We start from the raw sequence: 27,454 nt of genomic DNA, 5'->3' as shown, positions 1-27,454 counted from the left end.
AGGGGAAATGTGTGTGCGTCTTATGGAGCGAATGCAGGCTGCGCAGCTATCCCAGAAGCCAGAACAGCAAGAGGGATTGCTGCTTTCGCTGTGCAGTGATCCCTCTTGTTGTTCTGGCTTCTGAGATTCAGAACATTGCTTTTCTTGTTTTCCTCCTCCAAAAACTAGGTGCATCTTGTGGTCTGGTGCGTCTTATAGAGCGAAAAATACGGTACTTCCATATAAATATGTCTCAGAACAAATGTCTGCAGAGGAGGGCAACCAAGATGATCAAGGGTCTGGAAACGAAGCCTTCTGAGGAGTGCTTGAAGGAGCTGGGTGTGTTTAGCCTGGAAAAGAGGAGACTGAGAGAAGACATGATAGCCATCTTCAGATATCTTAAGGGCTGCCACATAGAGGAGGGAGCACGCTTGTTTCCTCCTGCTCTGGAGGGTAGGACTCGAACCAATGGCTTCAAGTTGCAAGACAGGAGATTCCGACTAAACATTCGGAAAAACTTTCTGGCAGTAGGAGCTGTTCGGCAGTGGAACAGACTCCCATGAGAGGTGGTGGGCTCTCCTTCCTTGGAGGTTTTTAAACAGAGGTTGGATGGCCATCTGCCATGGATGCTTTAGCCCGGATTCTTCCATTGGAGGGGGTTGGACTAGATGACCATTGGGTCCCTTCCAACTCTTCTACGAAATGTGCCCCATTGTCTGTAATTCTGTCTGTCTCACACCCATCTAGCAAGGGAAATTTCTACCTTCAAAGGATGTGAAAGCACATCGGGATGCAAATGCAAACTCTGATTCTCATGTGGTACCCACTGACCCTACTAGATGGACCTCAAAGGGATGGCAATATTCATCTTCATCTCGTTGCATGTCAGAAAGCACAGTTGGGTTGGCATCGGGTCCAGAGATTGCCTTTCCACAAACAATTTAATAATAATAATAATAATAATAATAATAATAATAATAATAATAATAATTAATTTATACCCCGCCCATCTGGCTGAGTCTCCCCAGCCACTCTGGGCAGCTCCCAATCAAATGTTAAAAACAATACAGCATAAAATATTAAAAACTTCCCTAAACAGGGCTGCCTTCAGATGTCATTTAAAGATAGGATAACTGCTTATTTCCTTCACATCTGAAGGGAGGGTGCTCCACAGGGTGGGTGCCACTACTGAGAAGGCCCTCTGTCTGGTTCCCTGTAACCTCACTTCTCGCAATGAGGGAACTGCCAGAAAGCCCTTGGTGCTGGATCTCAGTGTCCGGGCAGAACAATGGGGGTGGAGACGCTCCTTCAGGTATACAGGACCGAGGCCGTTTAGGGCTTTAAAGGTCAGAACCAACACTTTGAATTGTGCTCAGTATGTGTGCTTGGTATGTGGAAGAACCATACACTACAAAACAGAAAATGTGATGTGGGATGATTCCTCAAATATAAATACGTTTTGTCACACATTTCTTTTTTAAAAATTAGCTTTATTTTCAGAATTCACATATGACAGAAGTTACATAGCCAGTCAAAGGCCTGTGTGTCTGCTGGCACAGAGGTATTTTCACAGAAAAAGCTCAAAAGCTCCTTTTTGTTGCAGGTGAGCGTGTCACCCTTGTCAAGAAAGACTAACGTGAGGATTCTTTTGTGACCATTAAGTTGTGCTCCTGAATATACCTAAGCAGAATCTGTCCTCTCCTGTCGATGGTTTGGAGCCAATTCTTCATTCCTTCACGTCCACCCTGGTTTCCCCAGAATTCCTCATCGACATACAGAGATTGCAAAAGCAGGTTTTGCAAGCATCCTGACTTGAGCACAGTCACAGCTGTCTCAGGAAACCTGACCAAAGAAATTAAAAGTTGTGTTTTTTATAGACAGAATCCCATATTCTAAAGTATTAGTGCATGAAGGCAGCATACGAAGCAATCCAACTTCTGCTCCCTGGGATCTATTTCTTTTCCTCCCAATATTTATTGAAGGATTAATTTCATCCTACCCCAAATCTCTAAATTTCTTTTTATGTCTTTCCAGATATTTATATAATTATCTTTAAATAAGTTAATATTTTTAGCTGTTAGCCATACTCCCAAGTATTCAACTTTTATATACGGTATATACATAAGTCGAAAACTTGTTGTAGATCCTTTTTATGTTGCTTTGTCATATTTTTCATCAATATCTTAGTTTTATTTTTATTTAATTTGATTCCTGCTATGTGTCCAAATTCCTGGATCCTCTCCAACACTTTCGGTAAACTGTTCTTAGGATCTTCTACTGTAATCACAAGGTCATCTGCAAAAGCTTTCAATTTATACGTTTTATTTCCTACCATTATTCCTTTTATTGTATCATCTGCTCGTATCTTTTTTGCCAGGGTTTCTAATACTAATATAAATAATAACGGTGACAGGGGACACCCTTACCTTGTCCCCTTCATTATTTTACATTTTTCCGTAATCCTGTTGTTCACAATCAGCATAGCTTGTTGTTCTGAATAAATTGCCTCAATACTTTTACCAAAAGCCTCTCCAAAATTCATCATTTCTATCGTTTTCTTCATAAATGCCCATGAAATATTATCAAAGGCCTTTTCTGCGTCTATAAACATTAAAGTGACTTGTTTCACATTTCTGACCTCCAGATTATTATTATTATTTAAATAAGAATGGATACTCACTAAACCATCTCCTGCTCAAAAGGAACAGGGCTGTCCTAGTTGTATCATCAATATTTTGGGCACCGTGGGGAGGAAATGTTATTGAGTATATACAGCCCACAGGTAATACTTGCCAATGCCCATCTTACCCGTCTATGCCTTGCAGCAGCCTGAAGTTCAGTTTTGCATCTGGATGGCCCGGTCTGCCTGCATTGTCAATAAATACTAAGTGTGAAGGCTTGCTCCTCCGGATCTGGAAAAGAAGAATCAACTTGGCAGTAAGAAGAGGAGAAGAGTTTGGATTTGATATCCCGCTTTATCACTACCCGAAGGAGTCTCAAAGTGGCTAACATTCTCCTTTCCCTTCCTCCCCCACAACAAACACTCTGTGAGATGAGTGAGGCTGAGAGACTTCAAGAAGTGTGACTAGCCCAAGGTCACCCAGCAGCTGCATGTGGAGGAGCGGAGACGCGAACCCGGTTCCCCAGATTATGAGTCTACAGCTCTTAACCACTACACCACACTGGCTCTCAGGACACAGGTACATGAATGTGAACAGTCTGTTACAGAACATTTTGGGAAATGTTGGCATGTTTGTCCTACACCTCGGTGCTATATGGACATTTTTATGTGTGCAGCAGTATCCTCCACAAAGCAATTACGCTTACATTACTAAATGCGCAGTGGTCCTTAGCAGCAGAAGTCTCTCGCTTCCCCCAAGAGACTTCATACTTCATCTTCTTTCATTCCTATTTTCTTTCATCCAAAATGTTTTAGTAAGAAGCAAGAAGGCATCGCCAGGCTAGTCCACAAATCACCAAGTGTTAGAACAGAAACTCAGTAATGATACAATGGGCAAAGGATATTGGACATAATATACAACTTTTATCATGGGCGAAATTATGGAGGGAGGATTTAAAATTCACAGCATGCTGCACATTGAAAGAAAATTACATGAAAACGATGTATCATTGGTAACTGGCTCCCACTAAACTAGCAAAAATGTATAGAACTGCTACAAATATATGTTGGAAGTGTAAAGAGAAGGAAGGCACATTCTACCACATGATAAAAGCATTTTGGGAAATTATTTACAATGAGTTGAAAAAAATGTTTAAAATAACTTTTGTGAAAAAACCAGAAGCTTTTCTATTAGGAATTCTAGGTCCAAAAACACCAAAGGAACAGAAAAGACAGCTGTGAGGATGTTACTAGCCCAAAGATGGAAGGAAGATAAAATACCTACAAGAGAAGAATGGCTGATGAAGATGATGGACTATGCTAAAATGGCAAAAATGACCAGGAAGATCAGAGATCAAGAGGATAATAAATTTAATAAAGAATGGCGAAAATTTATAAGTTACTTAAAAGAACACTAGATCCAGGTAGGTAGCCGTGTTGGTCTGATGCAGTCGAAATATATAAAATAATAATAATAAATTGTCCGGTAGCACCTTAGAGACCAACTAAGTTTGTTCTAGGTATAAGCTTTCGTATCTGAAGAAGTGTGCATGCACACGAAAGCTTATAGCAAGAACAAACTTAGTTGGTCTCTGTCAGGGAACTGCCATCAGTGTCCGAGGGAGAGAGCAAGCTCCAAAGGGATCCCAGAGAGCGTCCTGGGAGTGGGAGAGGCAGCCCATCTTCTGGGGGGAAGAGAATCAGCGTAGCTCCAGTGGAGAAGGGGGGGAGATGGGGGAATCGGCGAGGCGATCCCATGACTCCTTGCCGGGGACCAGCGGGGAGAGAAGGGGTCCTCCGCTGCCCACGCCCTCCTTGCGCAGAAGGCTTCCGCACAGGGAGAGTAGGCGGAGACTGGGCGTCAAAGAGCTTCTTTGCTGGAAGAAGTTTAAGAAACGCCCACTGACGGATTCTGCCAGCAATTGAGACAGCCACGGGTGAGTGGCTGTCCGGACAGGAAAGGTTCACTCAGGCAACCCAGCCAGACGTTGGGACAAGCTTACGCACGAGCAGCCCCTAGAACCATTACAGTCTCTAAGGTGCTACTGGACAATTTTTAAAATCTATTTTAAAAGAACACTGTAAACAATTAAAATCATTGACAGGGTTTTAAAAAACACTTGCAATGTAACGACAACTATGGTGAGAACTGAGTGTTAAGAAAATATGGAGAACATTATATGATGCAGTTGGAAAAGAATAACTATGGAAACCACAGAGGGGTGAAGGGAAGTCCAGGGATTCAGAGAATCCTTTGTTAGAACAGAAACAAACTCAATTCACAGGGAAGTGACATACCAAGATATGAACTAAGACCAGCTCGGCAGGATTTTGGCACTTCTCGTGGAGCAGTTCCTGAACACAGGGCTCAGAAGGATCTGGCTGGAAGCCACAGCAGTATCGATCCAGGCGGTCGTGGACCTGCAGGAGATGTGGAGGATTCAGAGGCGTAAGAATTCTGTATCTGTAATGTCAGACAGACACCTTTCCTTGTATGGGAGACAAATATTTGCTGGCGGCTGGCGGACAATCTCTAGGTTGTTTGTCCTTGGAGACTGTGTGGTCTACTGGACTGCAGAGTAACCTAGGATCTGGAGCCTAATCGTAACTGCCCAGATTAGTCACTCATTCAGCCCCACCTATGAAACAAGAATGTCAATGGGAACCAGGCAGAGGGCCTTCTCGGTAGTGGCGCCCACCCTGTGGAAGGCCCTCCCATCAGATGTCAAAGAGATAAACTACTACAGTGGTACCTCGGGTTAAGAACTTAATTCGTTCTGGAGGTCTTTTCTTAACCTGAAACTGTTCTTAACCTGAAGCACCACTTTAGCTAGTGAGGCCTCCTGCTGCTGCCATGCCACCGCCATGCAATTTCTGTTCTCATCCTGAAGCAAAGTTCTTAACCCGAGTACTATTTCTGGGTTAGCAGAGTCTGTAACCTGAAGCTTCTGTAACCTGAAACGTCTGTAACACGGGGTACTACTGTATCTTGCTTTTATAAGACATCTGAAGGCAGCCCTGTTTGGGGAAGTTTTTAATGACTGGTGTTTTAATGTATTTTTAATCTTTGTTGGAAGCCGCCCAGAGTGGCTGGAGAAACCTAGCCAGATGGGCAGGGGATGATGATGATGATGATAGTACTTTCCGCACTTACAGCCTGATCTTTACATGATTTACTTCAGTGACTGGCAGTGGCATAGCATGGGAGGACTGTGGCCCCGGGTGCCCCAGGACAGGATCCCAAATTGAGGTCGAAGCTGCAGGAAGGCAAGCAGCAAATGGGACGAGCCTTTGGGGCTGGGAAGGGGGCACCTCTTCCTCATGGCCAGAGAAGGGATGCTCATGCACAACCTGACCTTGGGCTGGCCAAGAGAGAGGGCGCTGTCGTCGCCCACTCAGTGGCGTAGCGTGGGTTGTCAGCACCCGGGGCAAGGCAAGTAATTTGCGCCCCCCCCCGATGCACTGTCCCTCCCCCAGATAGTCCCTCGCTCTCTCTCCGCACCGCACCGCACGCCTGGCACCCCCCCCCTCCACAGTGGGCGGCGACCCGGCGGCTCGGATCGGATTCGCGCAGTGAGAGAGAGTGAGTGAGCCAGGTAGGGGCAGAGAGCTGCGAGTGCGAGCACGCCCCCCCCAGATGTTGCGCCCAGTGCGGCCGGCCCCCCCTGCACCCCCCACGCTACGCCACTGCCTTGGGCTGGCCAAGAGGGAGGGCGCTGTCGTCGCCCACTGAGGAGGGAGGGGAACTTTCATTCCTCCTCACCACTATGAGCTGAATAAAGAGCATGGAATCCACTCTCGACTCTGACTATATTTCAGACTCCCTTGATTAGATGCTGGCCGGCGAAAGGACTAGCCACTGTCCAGTCCACCAGGGAAGCGCAACACTTGCCTGGAGCCAGCAACCCACACTACGACACTGGTGATGGGCACCTCTAGATCAGGGGTCGGCAACCTAAGGCCCATGAGCCACAAGCGGGCCACGGGGGTCATTTAACCGGCACATGAGACGCCCTCGAACCTAGCCATCCACTCGGCGAGTCCCCGCTTGCTGCGCTAAACCCCCACAGTGCAGCACGGGGACTTGTGGCGCCAGAAATTGCATCTGCACAGGCGCAGGCACCCAAAATTGCGTCTGTACAGACGTAGGCACTGGAAATTGTGTCTGCGCAGATGCAGGCACCGGAAATTGTGGACGTGCACACATGATCTGGCCCACAGAGGGATCTCCACTGGAGTGAACCGGCCCACGTGAGATAAACCTTGCTGATCCTTACTCTAGAGGCACACCAGACTATGAGAGGTTGGCTTACCAGGCTCTTTAGAGCATAGCACATCAACCTTTCCCAGGCCTGGTGTCATATATGATGTCTGATGATGGAAGATGTTGACTAAAAGAAGGAACAAGGAGCACACACTGAAGCCCTTGTCAGATGGGCCACTTATTTCAGTCACCCTCCACAGCAACAGAAAAAGGCATCAGATTCCAAAGGTGCCAAGTTTCCGATGCCAAGGAAAACATTGGAGCGAGCTCCCGGTTCTTCCTCCCCCCCCAGGTTGAATTCAAGCCAGGGTTACTGTTATGTACTGAGCTGAATCCTAGAACAATAGGATCCAGAATGCAGCAGTCTGATTGGTCAGCAGGAGCCACCCAATCCAGCTCCAGGTGGAAGTGAATCAGCAACCTGACTGGCCTGCAGGAGCAGCCAATCAGGCATCTGGAGAAAGTGAATCCGCAACCTGATTGGCCTACAGGAGCAGCCCATAATTAGCCAATCAGCCACCACCCATTCTGAAAAAGCAATTGTCTGGCAAGGTTGGAGGCTGCTGAACAGGCCAGACCATCTTGGCTGTGAGTCCTGGAAGACCTCATCTGGAGTCTCTGACTGACTCCAACTACAAAAGTGGAGGCTGCTGAAAAGACTCTTGGGCTGGGGGCATTGTTTTGTGGATTATGTGGGGTGGAGATCAGGAGCCAACTCCTAGGGGCTGAGTTCCCTTTGGCCCCCAATAAAGTATTTGAGGGTCTCCCCCTCTAAAGTTGATGGGCATTGCCATTCAAAGAGTGGGTGGGTACCACTTCTTGCGATTGGGCTGGGCTTTCCTACCACCCCCCAATATTTTACTCAAGTTGGCAACCTAGGGTGGGGGTCATTGCTGTCGTCGCTCTCCATTTTCTCCATCTTTATTTCAGATTTTGTTGCGACTCATGCGGCAACGGTTCCGTTTGGTTGCGTATTTTTTAAAAACGCTTCATTTATTATCTGTGACTCCTTTTGCCATGCGGCGGTTCGGTATTTATTTCATGTTGCAAGCCGCCTCGAGCCTGCTTTGAACTGCATGCTCCAACTTGTGCAGTTTAAGTGAGGCGTTGATTTTTCGGGCGATTTCGTAACATGAGAAAGCACCGTTTGTTCTCTTTTTCACTGTACCGATAAGTCACACCATTTCAGCAGATGGCGCGTTAGTGGAATATCTGAAAGTGTGAGTGTTGGCAGCCGTTTAATGATGGTTCAGATTTCTCGCCTTCTGGGGTTGCCAGGGAAAATACTGATACCTTCCAAAAATTATCCTAGAGCCACCATTACACAGTTGGTGGCATTGAAATTACTGCATTGAAATTAATCCATCCCTCCATGGGGGAAGGTAATATGATTTTATGGCTCTATCGGGAACATAGGAAGCTGACAACAGAAAGGACTCTGGGGTTTTTTGGGAAAGTACTTTCAAACATTTCCCCAATTCCTTATGTATTTTTTACCTTGGTTTCCACCCCAGCCCCAGTCGAAATGCTGTCTCCCTGTTGCTGGTTGCTCAACAGCGCCTTCCAGTGTCATATTTTAATAACACATTAAAAGGTAAAGGTACCACTGACCTTTAGGTCCAGTTGCGGACAACTCTGGGGTTGTGCGCTCATCTCGCTCTACAGGTCGAGGGAGCCGGCATTTGTCTGCAGACAGCTTCCGGGTCATGTGGCCAGCATGACTAAGCCGCTTCTGGTGAACCAGAGCAGCACACGGAAACGCCATTTACCTTCCCGCCAGAGCGGTACCTATTTATCTACTTGCACTTGACGTGCTTTCGAACTGCTAGGTTGGCAGAGCAGGGACCGAGCAACGGGAGCTCACCCCGTCGCGGGGATTCGAACCGCCAACCTTCTGATCGGCAAGTCCTAGGCTCTGTGGTTTAACCCACAGCGCCACCCGCGTCCCTATAATAACACATTAAGAACATTAGAAATAGGATGTCGTGTGTCCATATATGTTATCAAAAGCATTCCTTAACATTAAAAACCAGGAGTGTAAATCTACCCTTGGAGCCAATCTCTCTTACAATGCCTCTGTAAGGTTTTTCTTCTTTAAAGAATAAAACCTTGTTCTCCCTTGCATTCCACACTTCACGCAGCTCTTTATCTCTATAACCCTAGTACCTGCCAAAATAAGTATTAAAATACACACACAAGCCAAGCAAACAAAAAAATGTTTGTACCTGGAAGAAGCAAATATTGAATAAATTTTGCAATGATGCCAAACTCCAGTTGCTGCATATTAACTACCCAGATAGCCTGGCCATCCCTGTTTAGCAGCCAGAAGCATCATAGCCAGACACTGGAGAGACCTGTCAGGAGTAAGCATGGACCAATGGTACCAAATAGTATGGGAAACAGTCCTACTAGAAAAATTAACTAATAAACTGAAACCGACACGGGGACAAACAGAAGAAGGCGCCTTCCCCTTTATCACATACACAGCCCAACAGGACAATGACAATAATCCACCAACAGCATACAAATCAATATGGCTAACCTGATCCAAAACACCCACCCACCCACCTCACTCACACACGAAAACAAAGATCACCACAGCCAATCACAAGCAAACAATCACACCCTAGGCCAACCCCAACCTCTCTCACCACCAAAGGAACACAAGTGAACAACACAAGCAACGCTGACACCAAACTCTACATACATTAAACATAATAGAAACACCGCCACCCGACCCCACCCCCATCCATCTTCCCTCTCTCCACCCCCCTTTCTTTTTTCTTTTTATTTTTTTTCTTCTCCCCCTAATGCCTCAACAAATGAAATGGATTTGTACAAATGTTACATGGAAAAAAACACGAGGCATTACATTTACTTCTGTAAAACAAGAAAATCCTTAATAAAATATTTTTTTAAAAAAAAAACTTGACAGATTCAATGGGGATTGGGGTCCAAACTAGATGTTAACATAGAAGTTGCATTTAAGAGCATTCCTGGTGTTATGCTTCTGGTTTCAGCACTGGGAAGTCAGGGGGAGATACTTAACTCTTTCCCTTCTGTCTGCTTTTCAGCTCAAAACCTTGCACCCCCTTTCCCAGCCACAAAGTTACAGAGAAAAGCAGAAAGGGATAGTTGGGGTGTGAAAGAAAAATAAGACTATTGGTGTGTTTTGTGCTGCAGTTTTTGGAGGATAAGTTTGTCAAAGCGTGTGTACGCCTGTGCTACACACCTATAGCACAATCTCGTATGGAAACGGGGGCTGTGAGAACTGCCAGATATTTCAAATCAAGTCCTGAAAATAGCATCTGCTTTGTTGTCATTTTAAAAAAATCATCCGCAGTACATGACTCTCTCTCTCTCTCTCTCTCTCTCTCTCTCTCTCTCTGAGATTTTTCTTGGCAATGAACCCTTATTCCTGTGGAGAGCTGTTCACAGAGCAATCGGAATTCTATCAGCGACTCAAGGTGTTAAAAAAAAAAACCATTCAAACCCACAACCAACAGTAATAGTCTGTGCAGTTTAGGATGGATTTCCAACGAGCGCAGCTGGTCTTTGGGAAAACATGTGAAAGAGCCGTATATTAAGAGAGCTGCAAATAATAAGATTATGGGAAAGTCTTGTGCTCACATTTAATAATGGAAAAGCGCTCTCGTCTTGGTGGGATTTCTGCTCTGCAAAGAGTTATTAGGAACACAAGCCACCAGGAGAATACGGCTTGGTTCTCTGCATGAGCGAATCTCTACAGGTCAGTGCACTTAAATCAAAATCTTTGCCCAGCGTGGCATAGGAACATCAGAAGGTGCCTTATACTAAGCCAGGCCAGTGGTTCTTCTTCTTCTTTTTGACAAAGTACTAATCATAAATAAATAAGAATAAAAATGTGCAACCCACCACTGAGACCATTCCATTGTAACTATCCAACCTCCCAAAATTTCAACACCTCTTGTGACGGTTTGACCCCTTTCCATTTTAACAGTACAAATTCTAGAAATACCCTCCATATCTCTTCAAAATTATTTATCCTGCTTATTCCCCATCTTATCTTAATGTCACATGTTAATTTATCATTAATAGCTGTATCCCACACCTCTTTATACCATTCTTCCATTTTACATTCTGCTTGCCCCTTCTACTTCCTTGCTACCATAATTCGTGCAGCTGTCAATAAATTTGTGAGCAAAACAGCCAAGTCAAGGCAACCAATGTTGGTGGACGTAAAGATGTTCAGTTGTCACAAATTGATTCTAAAGACCATGCAGTGCAAATTTTAAGTGATTTGGAGTGTTGGTATGGAAGCATCAAGCAGCGTTCTCATCGAAAATTGACACGTGATATTCCAAGGCTTAAAATGAATTTTAAAGCAGAGTGTACAAAACATGTGAATGAATTTACGGCTGTACAGTGGGTGCTTGGGTTGCGAATGTGCAGGTTTGCAACCTGCGTCTGTGTGTCTGCGCACACGCGGGTTGCGATTCGGCGCTTCTGCGCATGCGCAACCGCCGAAACCCAGAAGTAACCCATTCCACTACTTCTGAGTTTCTGTGGTCCATAACCTGAAAAAATGCAACCTGAAGTGTCTGTAACCCGAGGTATGACAGTACTCATAAGCAGTGGCGTAGCGTGGGGGGTGCAGGGGGGGCCCGGCCGCACCGGGCGCAACATCTGGGGGGGCCTTCGCACTCGCAGCTCTCTGCCCCTACCTGTCTCACTCACTCTCTCTCACTGCAGTGCTGGCTGTGCGAATCCGATCCGAGCCGCCGGGTCACCGCCCACTGTGGAGGGGAGGGTGCCAGGCGTGCGGTGCGGTGCGGAGAGAGAGCGAGAGACTATCTGGGGGAGGGACAGTGCAGCGGGGGGTGCAAATTACTTGCCTCGCCCCAGGTTAGGGGGCGTAAATTACTTGCCTTGCCCCGGGTGCTGACAACCCACGCTACGCCACTGCTCATAAGGAGCACCATTCGGCCTCTTATCATGACTTGGCAGTTGCACTGTTCAGGAAAAGGAAGGAAGGAAGGAAGGTAGGTTGCTCCACCACAAGGTTTACCTGCAGGAGAAAGTCAAAAAGGGCCAGCTTGGCCCATTCCGAATGCAGGACGGTCAAACATCGTCCCTTCCCAAGAGTTGTTCTGGAATCTTCCATGCCGCACCGTTGCCTCAGCAGCTCCTGGTACTGCTGCCACCCTAGAGCAAAGGAGTTCTGGTCATTCCCGGGATCATTCAGATGTTGTATGTCGGGGGCCCACCATACGATGGGTCTGGCGGCACCGTCGGTGTATTTGTAAGGAAGCAGGGGACTGCCGAACTTCCTGGCCACCGCAGGCAGGCTCCGGTGGAGCCCCAAGACTCTGTCCAAGTGGAAAGCTAGAACCTCATAGAGGTCAGTGGGCCTTTTGATTACTCCACACAGCCCCTCAGAACAGAGTCCTTTGGCGTCGTGGGAAATGGCGTCTTGGCTGGGCGAAAGGACAACCCGGAGTATTTGCCCGTGGGCAGGGATTCGGTGTTTGCTCACAACCGTGCCATTGGCAAGGAGTTTCATCTTCTCCACATCGTCCGGCGTAAACCATGGAAGGGCGTTTTCGCCCAACCTCAGACTGCCCTCTGGTCTTCCAGAAACGCCGTTGGGTTGGGGCTCCTTGCACCACTGCGATTTCTGCAGCTCCTCTGCGTCTCTGACCCAAAACGGAGATGGTTCTGGGTTCTGAGAGCGAGAGTTTTCCATCGGTCCCCCAATGCCTGCCATGCCACGGAACGACTTTCCGCCTGAGGTGATGGCTTTGATGACACCCGAGCGTTGATGTTTGGAGCCAGCTGTCTGCACATCGGCCTTACATTGTTCCTGAGGAGAAGTCCGTGGGCCTGTGGAGGCATTCTTGAGATATAAAAGAGCTCCAGGCTGCGCATCTCGGAAAGGATGAGAGGATGGGGCCGACTCCCTCTGCGATTTCTGACCCGCCATTTTCTTTGTGCTCAGATCTTCGCTGGCAAAAGTGGCATCAAACTTTCTCATGCTTTTCTGGCCAGTCCTGAAGGGATAGGCTTGACGCCGGATTTCTCTGCTGCATTCGGAGCTTTTTGCTGCGACATTATGTTTCTTAACCTGCCCCTTTGATTTTAAACCCCTAAGATTTCGCCCAGCCTGGCTGTTCTGCTTGCGGGCTGAGCTGGGGTTTGGCAGAGTTTGTCTTCCCTGATGGCTGGGCCATTCCCGGCGGCTTTGACGCCAAGCCTGCCAGGCAATGGGGGCCGTAGAGGACGCCCACAAATGTTTGGGACGGGCAGCTTTCCCTTGAGGCTCATTCCCAGGCAGGTATTGGAAATTGGACTTCTTGTAGCTGTTCAGGGATGTCGAAGAGAAACTAGTAAGAGCCACCACAGACAAGGCGAGCAAGGCGCAGAAACCAGTCACAGGAGATTTCTTTAGCCTCATTCGATACCATGTTCTCTGGGCCTGCGGAATTTGAATAAGAAAAAGAGTGATTTTTCATAATATAGACATGGAAGTATGGGGACGACTGCGGAAGAGGGGTATAAAATTTACAGCTTGCTATGGTCTAAGAGAAAATTATAGGCATGCCTTGGATCTTGAATGCCTTGGTACTCGGACGTTTTGGCTCCTGAACACGGCAAACCCGGAAGTGAGTGTTCCCGTTTGCGAATGTTATTCGGGACCCAACCATCCGATGCAGCTTCTGCAGCTTCTGATTGGCTACAGGAGCTTCCTCAGATGAATAGATGGAAGCAGGGATCTAAGGAGAATGATTCTCACTTCATATTTCTGTACAAGTGTAGAGATGTATCCTCCAACATTTCTCTGATGAAAATAATAATAATAATAATAATAATAATAATAATAATAATAATAATAAATAATAATAATAGGTAAAAAGGTAAAGGACCCCTGGACGGTTAAGTCCAGTCAAAGGCGACTATGGGGTTGCACTGTGACGGAAACCAGAGCACATGGAAACGCCATTTACCTTCCCGCCACAGCAGTACCTACTTATCTACTTGCACTGGTGTGCTTTCGAACTGCTAGTTGGCTGGAGCTGGGACAGAGCTGGGACGTCACCCCGTCGCAGGGATTCAAACAGCTGACCTTCTCACGAAGAGGCTCAGCGGTTCAGACCACAGCGACACCCGTGTCAATAATAATAATAATAATAATAATAATAATGGAAACTGTGAGAAGGATCTGAATTCTGATAGCACAGAACTGGAAGACTGGAGAAACACCATCAAAGGAAACATGGGAAGAGAAGCTGATGAACTATGCAGAGTTGGCAAAGTTAACAGATAAACTGTGCGAAAAAGACCATAGTGACTTTGAAAAAGAATGGGAACTTTTTACATCATATTTGCAGAAACAACAAAAAAATATAGAGTCATTGGCAGGATTTAAATAAACATTTGCAATTGTATTTATAAAAAACAAGAAAGCTAATAGTATGACAATAAAGAAGTATGTATAAACAGCAGGATGCAATATGAGATGTAATAAACCAGGGATGAAAGTTGAGGGAAGTCAGCAGGGAAGGGGGAAATTGATATTTGAATGTAATGATTATAGATATTGGGTTTTTTAGAAAAACCCCAATAAAAATGATTAAAAAAAGAAAGAAAAGAAATGACACCTACAGGACATGTGCTATGAGCAGTTTCCAAAAAAAGAAAGAAAGAAAGAAAGAAAGAAAGAAAGAAAGAAAGAAAGAAAGAAAGAAAAGAAACTGTGAGAAGGATCGGGAACATACCAGAGAGTAAATTCTATTGAACTTAGTGTGACTTAGTTCTGAGTAAAACTGCTTAGGATTGCAGTGTAAGGCTGCACAATCTTTACCCAGTTACCTGGGAGTAAGCTCCATTGAATACAGTGGTACCTCGGGTTACATACACTTCAGGTTACGTACGCTTCAGGTTACAGACTAAACTAAACCAGAAATAGTACCTCGGGGTTAAGAACTTTGCTTCAGGATGAGAACAGAAATCGTGCTCTGGAGGTGCAGTAGGAGGAAGAGGCCCCATTAGCTAAGAACAGGTTAAGAACAGTTTCAGGTTAAGAACGGATCTCCAAAACGAATTGAGTACTTAACCCGAGGTACCACTGTACAGTGGGACTTATGTCTCAGTAGACAGCGTGAGGCTCCATTTACAATAAAGGAATAAACACTCAATGTGTTTCCTAAGAAATAGCTGGCTGCCGAAGCGTTGCGACTAAAGAATTTAAAGCGGATTGGTGACTTTTTCCTTCAAAATAAGGGGACCTGCAATTCATACCAGCTTGTGTCTCCAGAGTAGTTTCTCATGGCAATCAGCACATCTGTTCCGCTGTGACTATTCTTCGACTGTAACTTGCTTCTCGTTCCTTTGTGTACCGGTTTGTGGGGACATAATGCTAGAAAGGCAGGTTAAAATAAATGAAAATTACAAACAGGCTCACTTCCATTCTGGGGGCAAGCCGGATTAAAGTCGGTGGAGCAAGGCCCCAGGATAGTAGTCATTCTGGAAGACTCCTGGAACGTAACGGCACCACAAAGCAGATTTTTATGTGATATCGCAGCCATCCTTAAAGCCCATCTTTTGAGCGTGCACCTTGTTACCGGAACGTGCACATCAGTTAAGTTGTGCTGTTAAGTTGTGGGTGAACATATCAGACGACACAGCGATTCTTCAAACAGCTCTTGTTTATTCACAGACCCAGAACAGAACTGAACTGAAGGGTTCCGCCAGCCTGCTTATATAGAGCTCCACTACAACGCAACAGTAACCACTTTCTGTAACTACCCAATCACTGAACGTCACTTTCAATCCCTTATTTGCATATGTGGAAGTGTGTGAAAACTATCTACAGTATCCCCCTGCTGGCCCAGGGTGAGAACTTCAGTACATAACACTGGCAAATGGGTGCCATGGACAATAGCAGACCATCCAAGAATGGATTGTGCTCTCGGTCAGGGCAAAGAAGTCTGATTACCTGAGCGGGAAAACCAGGAATTTGTAAATATTTCCATGGTATCACTTGTTGGGTGTTATGTATTCAGTGGTCTGTGTTTGCCTGAGCTTGGGTCTGGACTAAGGATTCTGAGCTCCTGTGTTCTGATTCGATACATGATGTCCAATCACAGAACATTTCAGGATTTGGGCCTCTGCCATTGGCCCTTAGACTCTGAGTCGTGATTTGCAGCTTAGAAGTTTAGACAGCCAATCGCGTTGGGAGTGGCCCAGGCTTTCAGGAATCTATATAAGCAGTTGCTTTGCCCGTTTCCCAGTTATGTAGTTCGATATAGGTTCTTGCTGTCATCGCTGTGTCTTGCCTTGTGGGAACCCACCTACATTTCAATGGGTGTGAGGTGGAGGGCAAGGGATAGATGGGGCAAACCTGATTAGCCTGTTTCTGCCAGAAAAAAAACCCTCCCTGTTTGTGACATATTTATGATGCCTACTAAGGGTGTTGTGGGTAAAAGGGAAAACTTATAAAAGTAAGAGCATCCTTTTGTTCTGGGCTTCTTCCTGCTTCTTCCATGTGGTGGGTAGAAGTCCTGTTGCAACAGCCTTTTGAATAAAGATCAGGCTGCTGTTTTGCTCCTATATTCTTGGCTGGTGTCTTTGTTTGGCAATCCAAGTGAGCCCAAGGATTTTCCTGTAGCACCTTTAAGCAGACACCACGGCAAGGCTCCAGGAACTGAGCCATCGCAAGCGAACGAACTCCCAGCCTTGTTCTTGCGCCTCGCAAAGCTTCTCATGGGCTCCCCAGCCTCCTGGCTGAAAGACTGGATAGAATTTTCTGCCAAAAAACCTCCTAAGCAATATAATAGCCGAGCAAAGGGACATGACAGAAGTCTCTGCATTGAACCCGAATAAAATTAAAGCAAAGCGTCCACATTGGCGGACTCTGACTCCAGCAACGCTACCTCAGTGTTTCCCAACCTTGGGCCTCCAGCTGTTTCCGAACTACAATTCCCATTATCCCTGACCACTGGTCTTGCTAGCTGAGGATTATGGGAGTTGTAGTCCAAAAACAGCTGGAGGCCCAAGGTTGGGAAATGCTGCGCTACCTGAACGAACTCCAAATGAGGCTCCCTGCCTTTTCTCCATCTGTACCTCTTCCTCCACGAAGTCCCTTCCTTATTATTATAATAATACATTCTATCCAGGACCTTTGCTGCAAGCTTGGTCTCGCATCGCGGAAAACAGAACCAACATAAATTGCGAGGAGATGCCAGAAATCTGTTATTAATTTCCTTGTCTGCTCCTGCTCCGATCTCTTCAGAGGCAGCGAACATCCTCTTCTTGATGCATTCCAGCGCCTCTCTCTCTCTCTCTCTCTCTCTCTCTTCCCCTTCCAAATACAGTGATTGACAAGATCGTTCCCTGTCCTGGTTAAATGCCATGATGATGGAACAAAAAAAGAACAAATACCGTATTTTTCGCCCTATAGGACGCACTTTTTCCCCTCCAAAAATGAAGGGGAAATGTGTGTGCGTCCTATGGGGCGAATGCAGGCTTTCGCTGAAGCCTGGAGAGCGAGAGGCGTCGGTGCGCACCGACCCCTCTCGCTCTCCACGCTTCAGGAAGCTATCCGCAAGCCTTGCGCGCCCAGTGGGAGTTCCCGCGGGCTTGCAAGGCTTGCGGGCGGCAGCCTGCAGCCCGAAGCATGGGGCGCCCTCCGGAGGACACCCGTGCTTCAGGCAGGTGTCTGCAAGCCTTGTGCGCCCGGTGGGAGGTCCCACCAGGCGCGCGAGGCTTGGGGCGGCAGCCTGTTCTGTGGGCTACGGTCGGGGGAAGCTCGGGCTTCCCCTGCCCCAGCCCCGCGGCTGGGGGGGGGAAATAATTTTTTTAAAATTCATTCCCCCCCAAAAAACCCGAGGTGCGTCCTATGGGCCAGTGCGCCTTATAGGACGAAAAATACGGTATATGACTCCTGGTTGGAGTGTGTGTGTGTAGGCTGCAAACGCAGAAGAGTACAGCAGAGAAATTACTGTACGGTGGCCACTTAATGCTTTGCTGGGGGCGGGGGGAGGAAATGCATCACTTTAAATAAATTTTAAAAGAGGGTATAGATTTACTTATTTATGCAGAGTAGGTTAACTGTCCAGGTGAGGACTATTGGTGGGCAACATCTAGGCTTCTGGTCTCCCTTCTTACAGTTTTTTAAAAAATCTTTTATCTTACTGGGTTTTTTAATCTTTAAATCAGACTTGGAGCAGACATCCCTTCGAACAGAGGATGCCTTCAAACAGAAGTCTGTCCTCTGTGAAGTAAGGCACATGGTCATCCTAAATTACTGGAACAGCTATGCTTTAGCAGATCTACTGTGAGCAAATGTTCCCAGCCTGCTGCTTTATGCTACAGACTCCAGCTCCCCAGCCTTACCTTATACAGCGGTACCTCGGGTTAAGAACTTACCGTATTTTTCGCTCTATAAGACGCACCAGACCACAAGACGCACCTGGTTTTTGGGAGAGGAAAACAAGGAAAAAAATATTCTGAATCTCAGAAGCCAGAACAGCAAGAGGGATCGCTGCGAAGTTAAAGCAGCAATCCCTCTTGCTGTTCTGGCTTCTGTGATAGCTAAACAGCCTGCATTCGCTCCATAAGACGCACACACATTTCCCCTTACTTTTTAGGGGGGGGGGGAAAGTGAGTCTTATAGAGCAAAAAATACGGTAATTCGTTCTGGAGGTCTGTTCTTAACCTGAAACTGTTCTTAACCTGAAGCACCACTTTAGCTAATGGGGCCTCCTGCTGCTGCGGCACCGCAGGAGCACGATTTCTGTTCTCATCCTGAAGCAAAGTTCTTAACCCCAGGTACTATTTCTGGGTTAGCAGAGCTGTTACCTGAAGCGTCTGTAACCTGAAGCGTCTGTAACCCAAGGTACCACTGTACTGTACTCAACATTAAGGTCTCATAACAAATGTAACTGATTTGTAAGAAATACAGTCGTACCTTGGTTTACAAACAGCTTAGTTCTTGAAAATTTTGGTTCCCAAACGCCACAAACTCAGAAGTGATTGTTCTGGTTTGCGGACTATTTTTGGAAGCTGTCAGGGAACTGCCATCGGAGCGGGAGGCGGAGAGGAGGCTCCCGGACGATGGTGGAGAAGGTCCTAGTAGGAGGAGGGATAGCCCATCCGCTGGGGAAGGTAATCAGCGTAACACCAGTGGAGAAGGGGAGGAGATGGAGGAATTGGAGAGGTGGCTCCAGGACTCTTCGCAGGAGACCAGCGGAGAGGGTACGAGTACTCCGTTGCCCACACGCACCTTGCGCAGAAAACTTTTGCGCAGGCAATGGGGGAGGAGACTGGGCGTCAAACAGCTTCTATGCTGGAAGCGGTTTAAGAAACGCCCACTGACAGATTCTGCCAGCGACTGAGGCAGCCACGGAACTTGAGGCTGTCCTGACAGAAAGGGTTCAACCATGCAACCTAGCCAGGAGTAAAGGCAACTTACGCACGAGCAACCCCTAGAACCATTACAGAAGCCAAACATCTCATGGGGCTTCTGATTGGCTGCAGGAGCTTCCTGCAGCCAATTGGAAGCCAGGCTTTGGTTTCTGAACTTTTGGGAAGTCGAATGGACTTCCGAAACAGATTCTGTTTGACATCCAAGGTACGACTGTACTGTGCAATCAGAAAAAAGAGACAAGGCATGTACTTTTGTAAAGCAAGAAAATCTTTAATAAAAGTATTTTTAAAAAAAGAAAATAAAAAAAGAAAACAGTTTGCAGCTTCCAAGCACAAAATATTGCTTTCTGGTTTGCATCCCCTGGCTTTGGCGAGTTTTCACTTGAATCCCTTCTGCTCTAGGCTGTTCACCATCAACAAAATGCAATCTCCCGTTCCCTCTCCCCTTTCACAAATGAAAGATGATATCTTAAAACTAAATTCCTTGTGTTGATTCTGGCACCCAATATCAAAAGCCTAAAGCGGCTTAGCAGTTGTGAAGAAGATGATGTGGAGATTGGGGGTTGTGGGTGGGGGGAGACAACCCACAACCGTCTTGCTTCTGCAAGCAACATGCTAAACATTTCCCCACTAAAATGCCTGCCTGACAAAGGAGAGAGGCGTTTTTATTTTATGGCTGAAATTCAGCCCAGTGCCAAACCCATACATATGGTTTTGATTGCTGGCGTGAATACAGGAGAGGTCGGACAACATGTTTTCCCCTGGAAGTTAGGAACATCCCTTGGAAAGGGAGAATAGCGCTGTATGTGTTGCTTGCAGAACATCCTAGATCCAATTCCTGGCATCTCCAGTTAAAAGGATCCGGTTGAAGCGGGGGATGGGCAAATCCATCCATATCAGTTTCTCTCAGTTGCTGGTTTCCCCAGACTCAGTGGCGTAGCGTGGGTTGTCAGCACCCGGGGCAAGGCAAGTAATTTGTACCCCCTAACCCGTGGATTTGCGCCCCCTAACCCGTGGATTTGCGCCCCCTAACCCTAACCCCCAGATGTTGCGCCCGGTGCGGCCGGCCCGCCCTGCACCCCCCACGCTACGCCACTGCCCAGACTTCCCACACATTTCCACATCAATTTGCAGGTTGTTCTTTTTAAAACCTTGTGAAAATTCTTCAGCACTTTAGCACAAATTTTCCCACATATACACGTTTGCATGCAGTTTGGACAGAGAGTGGTTTGTTCGTTTTTTGCATGCTGTTTTCACTAATTTATGCATCCTGATGCCCATTTTCTCCTACTATATTCTTCTTCTTTGACGATCACTCGTAGCTGAGTAATATTGTTTTCCATAAACACGGTCTTAGAAGTGAGTCTGTAAGTGACTGTGGAGGCCAATTCTGGATCCACACGTCCTTCCACAGTGGGGACATAGGTTTCCAGGCAGGAGTTGATCATGGTGAGGGTTTGCCAAGCGTGCCTTCCTCTTTGCACGTTTCTCCCTTTTGTACTGAGTTCAAGCGTCTTCAAAGCCCACAACACCTTTGGAAAAGGCTGTTCTTCAACTGGAGCACTTGCAGACCAGTGTTTCCCAGTTGTCTGTGTTTCTACTACATTTTTTTAGATTTGCCTTGAGAGAGTCTTTCAACCTCTTTTGTTGACCACCAACTTTACACTATCCATTTTTAAGTTCGGAGTAGTTGCTTTGGCAGATGATAACCAGGCATCTGAACAACATGACCAGTTCAATGAAGTTGATGTTGAAGAATCATTGCTTCGACACGGATGATCTTTGCTTCTTCCAGTGCACTGGCATTAGTTTATCTGTCTTCCCAAGTGCTATACAGTGGTACCTCAGGTTAAGTACTTAATTTGTTCTGGAGGCCCGTACTTAACCTGACACTGTTCTTAACCTGAAGCACCACTTTAGCTAATGGGGCCTCCCGCTACCACCATGCTGCTGGAGCACGATTTCTGTTCTCATCCTGAAGCAAAGTTCTTAACCTGAAGCACTATTTCTGGGTTAGCGGAGTCTGTAACCTGAAGCGTATGTAACCTGAAGCGTATGTAACCTGAGGTACCACTGTATACACATTGCTTGCCTGGAAAACAGCATTGCAAAACTTAGGGAAGTGTGATTTTTGAAGAGCGGCCAAGTTTTGCTTTGTGTATTGATTCAGAAAGTGTAAATTTGCCTTTAAATGAGGACTGCTTCTAATCTGTTGGTGATCCTGAGGTGGGAGGCCCGTCAGATGGGAATTCACTGAATGAATTTCCTTTATTTATAAAGGTAAAAAACAGAGGTGTGTAGAACCAATGAAAGCTCATGCCTTTGTGAGGAGATATAAAAAAGACTTCGGTGATATTCTGGGAATTCAGTGCAGAGGAAAGAAGAAGTGCTACTAGGCGCTTTAATGTGTATGCATACTCCATCCCTTTCCCCACTTTCATGGCCCCGGACATTGGCAACCCATGTTATACCACTGGCTCCAAGTTGTCCCTTGTCAAATGTTGGCGCAGTTACTTAGCTAAGGAAAGAGAAAAGCAAATCTGGGGTGGAAGAGGGTGGGAGAGGCAGAGGAAACTATTCCTTCCAGAGAAGGGTAGCTGTTATTTAAAAGCACAGTAGCTCAGAAAACACTCCACAGTTATTTGCACCCAGACTGACACTGTAGTTGCTTTCTTTGCTGAGATGGGGGCGTTGTCATGAATTCTGCCTTGAGAAAGAAGTCAGAATGCAAGGAGCTGGCAATGATGTTGTCTGGATTCTCCATCAGCAAAGGCTGAATGAAGTCGGAACAATTCTAGGCTGAACATCCCGTACGGAAGGAACCGCAGTCTTGTTTTATATTTTTCTTTCTTAATGGGATTACCAGCTCGGACTCCGAATGGCTTCAAAAGCTGTTGTGTGCCTCCTTAGATTTTACAAAGGCGTTCTTTTTCATTTGTTTTTCTGAAGGGGAAAAAATGCTTTACATATTTTTAAAAAACCCTCTATTTTCACACCACATACAAAACCGTAAAACACAGATTTTCAGTTTCTTCAAGATTTGCAGTGTGCTCGTTTGTTCCTCACAGGGGACGGCATCGGGTTCCGTTGAAGGCATGCAAGTCAGCAGATATGGTCTCCATTTTCTTTTCCCCAAGGACTGCATAATGTGCATTCTTTAGATTCCAAGATAGCCAGATGAAAGGAGTGGAATTAAGAGTGGGGATCCCTGCAAGTCAATTGGCGTTTATTTTTTGTACAAAAATGAAAAGGGAAATAAGCAACTATAATAAATAATCATCCTCAAAGGAGACTCCCCCCCCAAAGCGAAATAATTTCCACTTGTTCTGAGACCCCATTTCTGCTGCCGTCGAGAGAAAAGAACAGCAAAAAGCCAATATACATATGCTCAAAATCACCACTCATGAAAAGGAGAGTCACCTCTCCAATGCAGCTGTGTACATTGGCCATGATCCCAAAGCCCGCGCAAACACAGGTTTCCTTCGTGGTCTTCCCTGGCCCAGTTCCTGGCCTGGCTTGGCTTGCTCCCACGAGTCAACAAGCCACTTTTTCAGACACCCAAGAGGTTAAAAAGTGGGTTGTGGGTTTGCCAGTTTGCTGAAGTGACCTGAATTGGGAGTCAGGGGTGCTGCAGAAACATGAGAGAAAGGCCCAAGTGCGCAGGGAGACTAGGGATCTCTGCCGCTGCCATTTCTTCGTGGCATCAGCAAGGGTTTTTCAGCCGCAGGCACAATGTATGAGTGGAACCAGCCCTATCATTTGAGACTGTGGGCAAGCGTAATCATAACAAAATATTTTGAGCAGCCAAGTTTTTTCTGCTGCTGACGAACGACAATGAGTGAAGACGAGCACCATCCTATGGGAAACGAAAGGCTCATAGGTAGGGGGGTATCACAAAGATAGAAGAAGAGGCACCCCACTTTCTGGGTAACGCCCACAATGCCACGAGAATGAGCAAGGTAAGTCCTACCCAACTCAGCAGTGGTTCTTGCCAGCCATGTGCCCCAATGGGTGGGTGGGTGACCCAAATACACAATGAATGAATGAATGAATGAATGAATGAATGAATGAATGAAGCACTTTGCGCACATATACTGTACTACAAAGATCAGATGCGCCAAAATAGCACATCCAGTTGCCTAAATGGATGTGGTGCAGGTTTGCCTGAAAAGACTTAGGTTAGTTGCTTCCTTAAGCAACGGAGAAAGTCGGCAGGTTGCATGCTGAAAGAAAACTATATGAAAATGATGTACCCTTCGTATTAGACTCCTAGTAAGTTAGCAAAATTAAAAGATGCCTGCTTCTTGGGAGAAAAGCAATGACAAACCTAGACCACACCTTAAAAAGCAGAGACAAAGGTCCGTATAGTTAAAGCTATGGTTTTCCCAATAGTGATGTATGGAAGTGAGAGCTGGACCACGAAGAAGGCTGATCGCCGAAGAATTGATGCTTTTGAATTATGGTGCTGGAGGAGACTCTTGAGAGTCCCATGGACTGCAAGAAGATCAAACCTATCCATTCTGAAGGAAATCAGCCCTGAGTGCTCACTGGAAGGACGGATCCTGAAGCTGAGGCTCCAATACTTTGGCCACCTCATGAGAAGTGAAGACTCCCTGGAAAAGATCCTGATGTTGGGAAAGATGGAGGGCACAAGGAGAAGGGGACGACAGAGGATGAGATGGTTGGATAGTGTTCTCGAAGCTACCAGCATGAGTTTGACCAAACTGTGGGAGGCAGTGGAAGACAGGAGTGCCTGGCATGCTCTGGTCCATGGGGTCACAAAGAGTCGGACACGACTAAATGACTAAACAACAACAACAACGAAGTTAGCAAAAATGTGTAAGACAAGTACAACTACCTGCTGGAAATGTAAAGAAAAAGAAGGTACCTTTTATCATATGTGGTGGCCAGTCTTGCCAGACTCTAGGGTTGTGCGCCCATCTCACTCAAAGAGGCCGGGGGCCAGCGCTGTCCGAAGACACTTTCCAGGTCACGTGGCCAGCGTGACAAGCTGCATCTGGTGAGCCAGCGCAGCACACGGAACGCCGTTTACCTTCCCGCTAGTAAGCGGTCCCTATTTATCTACTTGCACCCGGGAGTGTTTTCGAACTGCTAGGTTGGCAGGCGCTGGGACCGAGCGACGGGAGCGCACCCCGCTGCGGGGATTCGAACCGCCGACCTTTCAATCGGCAAGTCCTAGGCGCTGAGGCTTTTACCCACAGTGCCACCCGGGTCCCTTAATAACAAATACTATGTAACAAATGTAACAAATACTATGGACAATATGAATTCATACAAAATATGGATTGTGAAATAATATGCAGTTGAAAACATTGACAATAAGACCCATGGAGGGGATGGGGGGGAGTCTAGAGATTCAGAGAAATCTCTAAATGTGGATATTTATTTGGTGTTGTTATCACTCTACGCTCATTAAATCAAATAACAACTTATTTTTTTAAACAAACCAAAGGATGCAATTGTGCATCCATTGCACAATTGACAACTCTGGGCCAGCTCCATCCAAGAGTGCTAGGCTCCCTTTAATATGCAGACGGCATGTCTGCATCAGTGCTCAAATGTGCAACCTTGCACATATTTTTTGAAACCACTACAGCTCTCTCAGAGAAAGGGGGTGGGGGACAGGCTCAGCATTCTTGTCCTCCAAGAGCCTTTACTGCTAAAACAATTCCGTTCTCGCTGTCTCGCTAACATCTAGCCATGGGAATCGGTAGGGATCCTTGCCGTGAGTGGCACCCTGTGTTGTGCTGAAGATTGGAAAGTTGAGATCCTGGCCAGTAGGTATGGAGGGAAAGAATTGGCTCTCTGATTGACTTCCTGGACAAGGATTCCTAGAAGTTATACTGGAACTAGCTCACATGGCAATGCTGAGAATGTCAGTTGGCTCAAGGAAATAGTCACAGAAACTCTCCGAAGGAGACTTCCATCGTTCCTTTAAAAACAAATCAACTTCATGAACTTTTGTGGAAGGGAGGAGGATGGTTAACTGATGCTTTCATTGCAGCACTCAGCTCTGGAAATCAACTCATCCTCAAATGCCTGCAGGCACGAAGGATGGAAATATTTGCGCATGGGCAGAATCTTGGGACAAACCTAGACAGCATCTTAAAAAGCAGAGACATCACCTTGCCGACAAAGGTCCGTATAGTTAAAGCTATGGTTTTCCCAGTAGTGATGTATGGGAGTGAGAGCTGGACCATAAAGAAGGCTGATCACCGAAGAATTGATGCTTTTGAATTATGGTGCTGGAGGAGACTCTTAAGAGTCCCATGGACTGCAAGAAGATCAAACCTATCCATTCTGAAGGAAATCAGCCCTGAGTGCTCCCTGGAAGGACAGATCCTGAAGCTGAGGCTCCAGTACTTTGGCCACCTCATGAGAAGAGAAGACTCCCTGGAAAAGACCCTGATGTTGGGAAAGATGGAGAGCACAAGGAGAAGGGGACGACAGAGGACGAGATGGTTGGACAATGTTCTTGAAGCTACCAACATGAGTTTGACCAAACTGTGGGAGGCAGTGGAAGACAGGAGTGCCTGGCGTGCTCTGGTCCATGGGGTCACGAAGAGTCGGACACGACTGAACGACTAAACAACAACAACAGAATCTTGGGAAAGGCACAGGGTCGTTTCCTGTGTTGGCAGAGAGGAAGTCTTGGGCAGGTTCAAAATCCAGCTCACTCCTGAAGCACACTGACCACCAGCCTTGGGACAGTCCGTTTCTCAGACTAGCCTACCTCACAGGGTTGTTGGGAGGGAAAAACAAGAGTGGGCATACCATGAATGCTGCCTGAGCTCGTAAAAGTGGAAATGTAGATAAACGTATAAGTATTCACAGGGCGCTTGGAATCGCATGCAGTGTTTGCAAAGACATTTTTTAACGTGGGAGAGCAAGGCTGTTGTGGGGAACTTCTTTTTGAGACACCAGCTATCACAGTTGCCTTAGGTGTCAAGGTTGGACTTCCAGGCATTAAGGATGGGGCAAAGCGAGGACTATATCACAAACTTGCAACAGGTGCATAAATGCCACAGGGCCTGAACAATACACTTCTCCTCAAACTGACACTTGGACGAAACTCCACCATAAGTGAAGAAACAGCACAAACCACCCCATTGATCATTTCTCTGTGCATGCTCATTTTTGGCTCATGGTATGAACAACTGTGGGACGCGGGTGGCGCTGTGGGTTAAACCACAGAGCCTAGGACTTGCCGATCAGAAGGTTGGTGGTTCGAATCCCCGCAACAGGGTGAGCTCCCGTTGCTCGGTCCCTGCTCCTGCCAACCTAGCAGCTCGAAAGCACGTCAAAGTGCAAGTAGATAAATAGGTACTGCTCCGGTGGGAAGGTAAACGGCATTTTCGTGCGCTGCTCTGGTTCGCCAGAAGCGGCTTAGTCATGCTGGCCACATGACCTGGAAGCTGTACGCCAGCTCCCTCGGCCAATAAAGCGAGATGAGCGCCGCAACCCCAGAGTCGGTCACAACTGGACCTAATGGTCGGGGTCCCTTTACCTTTATGAACTACTGTGCACATTCATGGGATAAGTGGTTGCCATTGCATCGAAAGCCCTCAAAGATGCTTAATGGAGGTTTGTTATGTTGCACAAATCAGCTCACCAGTGCTATTTTATCTGCTCTGTTTATTACAAAACGGTTTCTAAGTTCTAGTTATCACTGGCTGTAACGCTTGCCTCTCATTGCCATTCAGCTCCTGCCATACCTTGCAAATTAAGATTTCATGTCATGCATCGGATGAAGCGTGTATCCATTCACAAAGCTTACACCCTAATCTATTCATTCATTCACCTTTAAGATTCTGTTGTTATTTCTGCAGGAGACTCACAGAAGAGCACCTCTCTGGAAACGGTTACATCAAGTCTGCTCAGGGAGTCCATACTGTGGTGCTATCAAGTATGAAAATATTATTTATGCCAGCCATAATGGATGCAAAATGTGCCCAGCTCTGGGGAATGACGCTTATTTCTCCACCATATCTGTTCATAATACTGTTCCGTGAAATAGCATTCCTGTCGAGATATGACAGGAAACCACTTATCTGAACTTTCAAAAACAATTAAAGACAGGTTCCTTTCACAGCTGGATAAATGGGTCTTTACTGAGGCTGTCTACTTCTTAGGGTTTTAAAGGTAAAGGTAAAGGTACCCCTGCC

General features: G+C 46.5%; 1 protein-coding gene across 3 annotated transcripts in view; it reads right to left on the bottom strand.

Moving 5' to 3' along the window:
* Positions 1–1,448: 1,448 nt before the first annotated feature.
* The window catches only part of GASK1A (golgi associated kinase 1A), a 30,228-nt gene continuing 4,222 nt past the window's right edge, over positions 1,449–27,454 (bottom strand). Inside the window, exons 1-5 of one of the 3 annotated variants that reach the window (XM_083404946.1) lie at positions 15,141–15,242; positions 11,911–13,317; positions 4,898–5,020; positions 2,788–2,891; positions 1,449–1,821 (exon numbers count right to left, since the gene is read on the bottom strand). In XM_083404946.1, coding sequence (XP_083261072.1) covers positions 1,611–1,821; positions 2,788–2,891; positions 4,898–5,020; positions 11,911–13,296 — 1,824 coding nt within the window. In that variant the 5' untranslated portion in view covers positions 13,297–13,317; positions 15,141–15,242 and the 3' untranslated portion in view covers positions 1,449–1,610. Of the gene's footprint in view, positions 1,822–2,787; positions 2,892–4,897; positions 5,021–11,910; positions 13,318–15,140; positions 15,243–27,454 lie in introns of those variants that run through there. The other 2 variants (XM_083404945.1, XM_083404947.1) reach the window with 2 other exon arrangements.

This window comes from Podarcis tiliguerta, assembly GCF_965153285.1.
Source record: "Podarcis tiliguerta genome assembly, chromosome: 12".
NCBI classification, from domain to species: Eukaryota; Metazoa; Chordata; class Lepidosauria; order Squamata; family Lacertidae; genus Podarcis; species Podarcis tiliguerta.
This window is presented reverse-complemented; position numbering and strand designations above follow the sequence as displayed.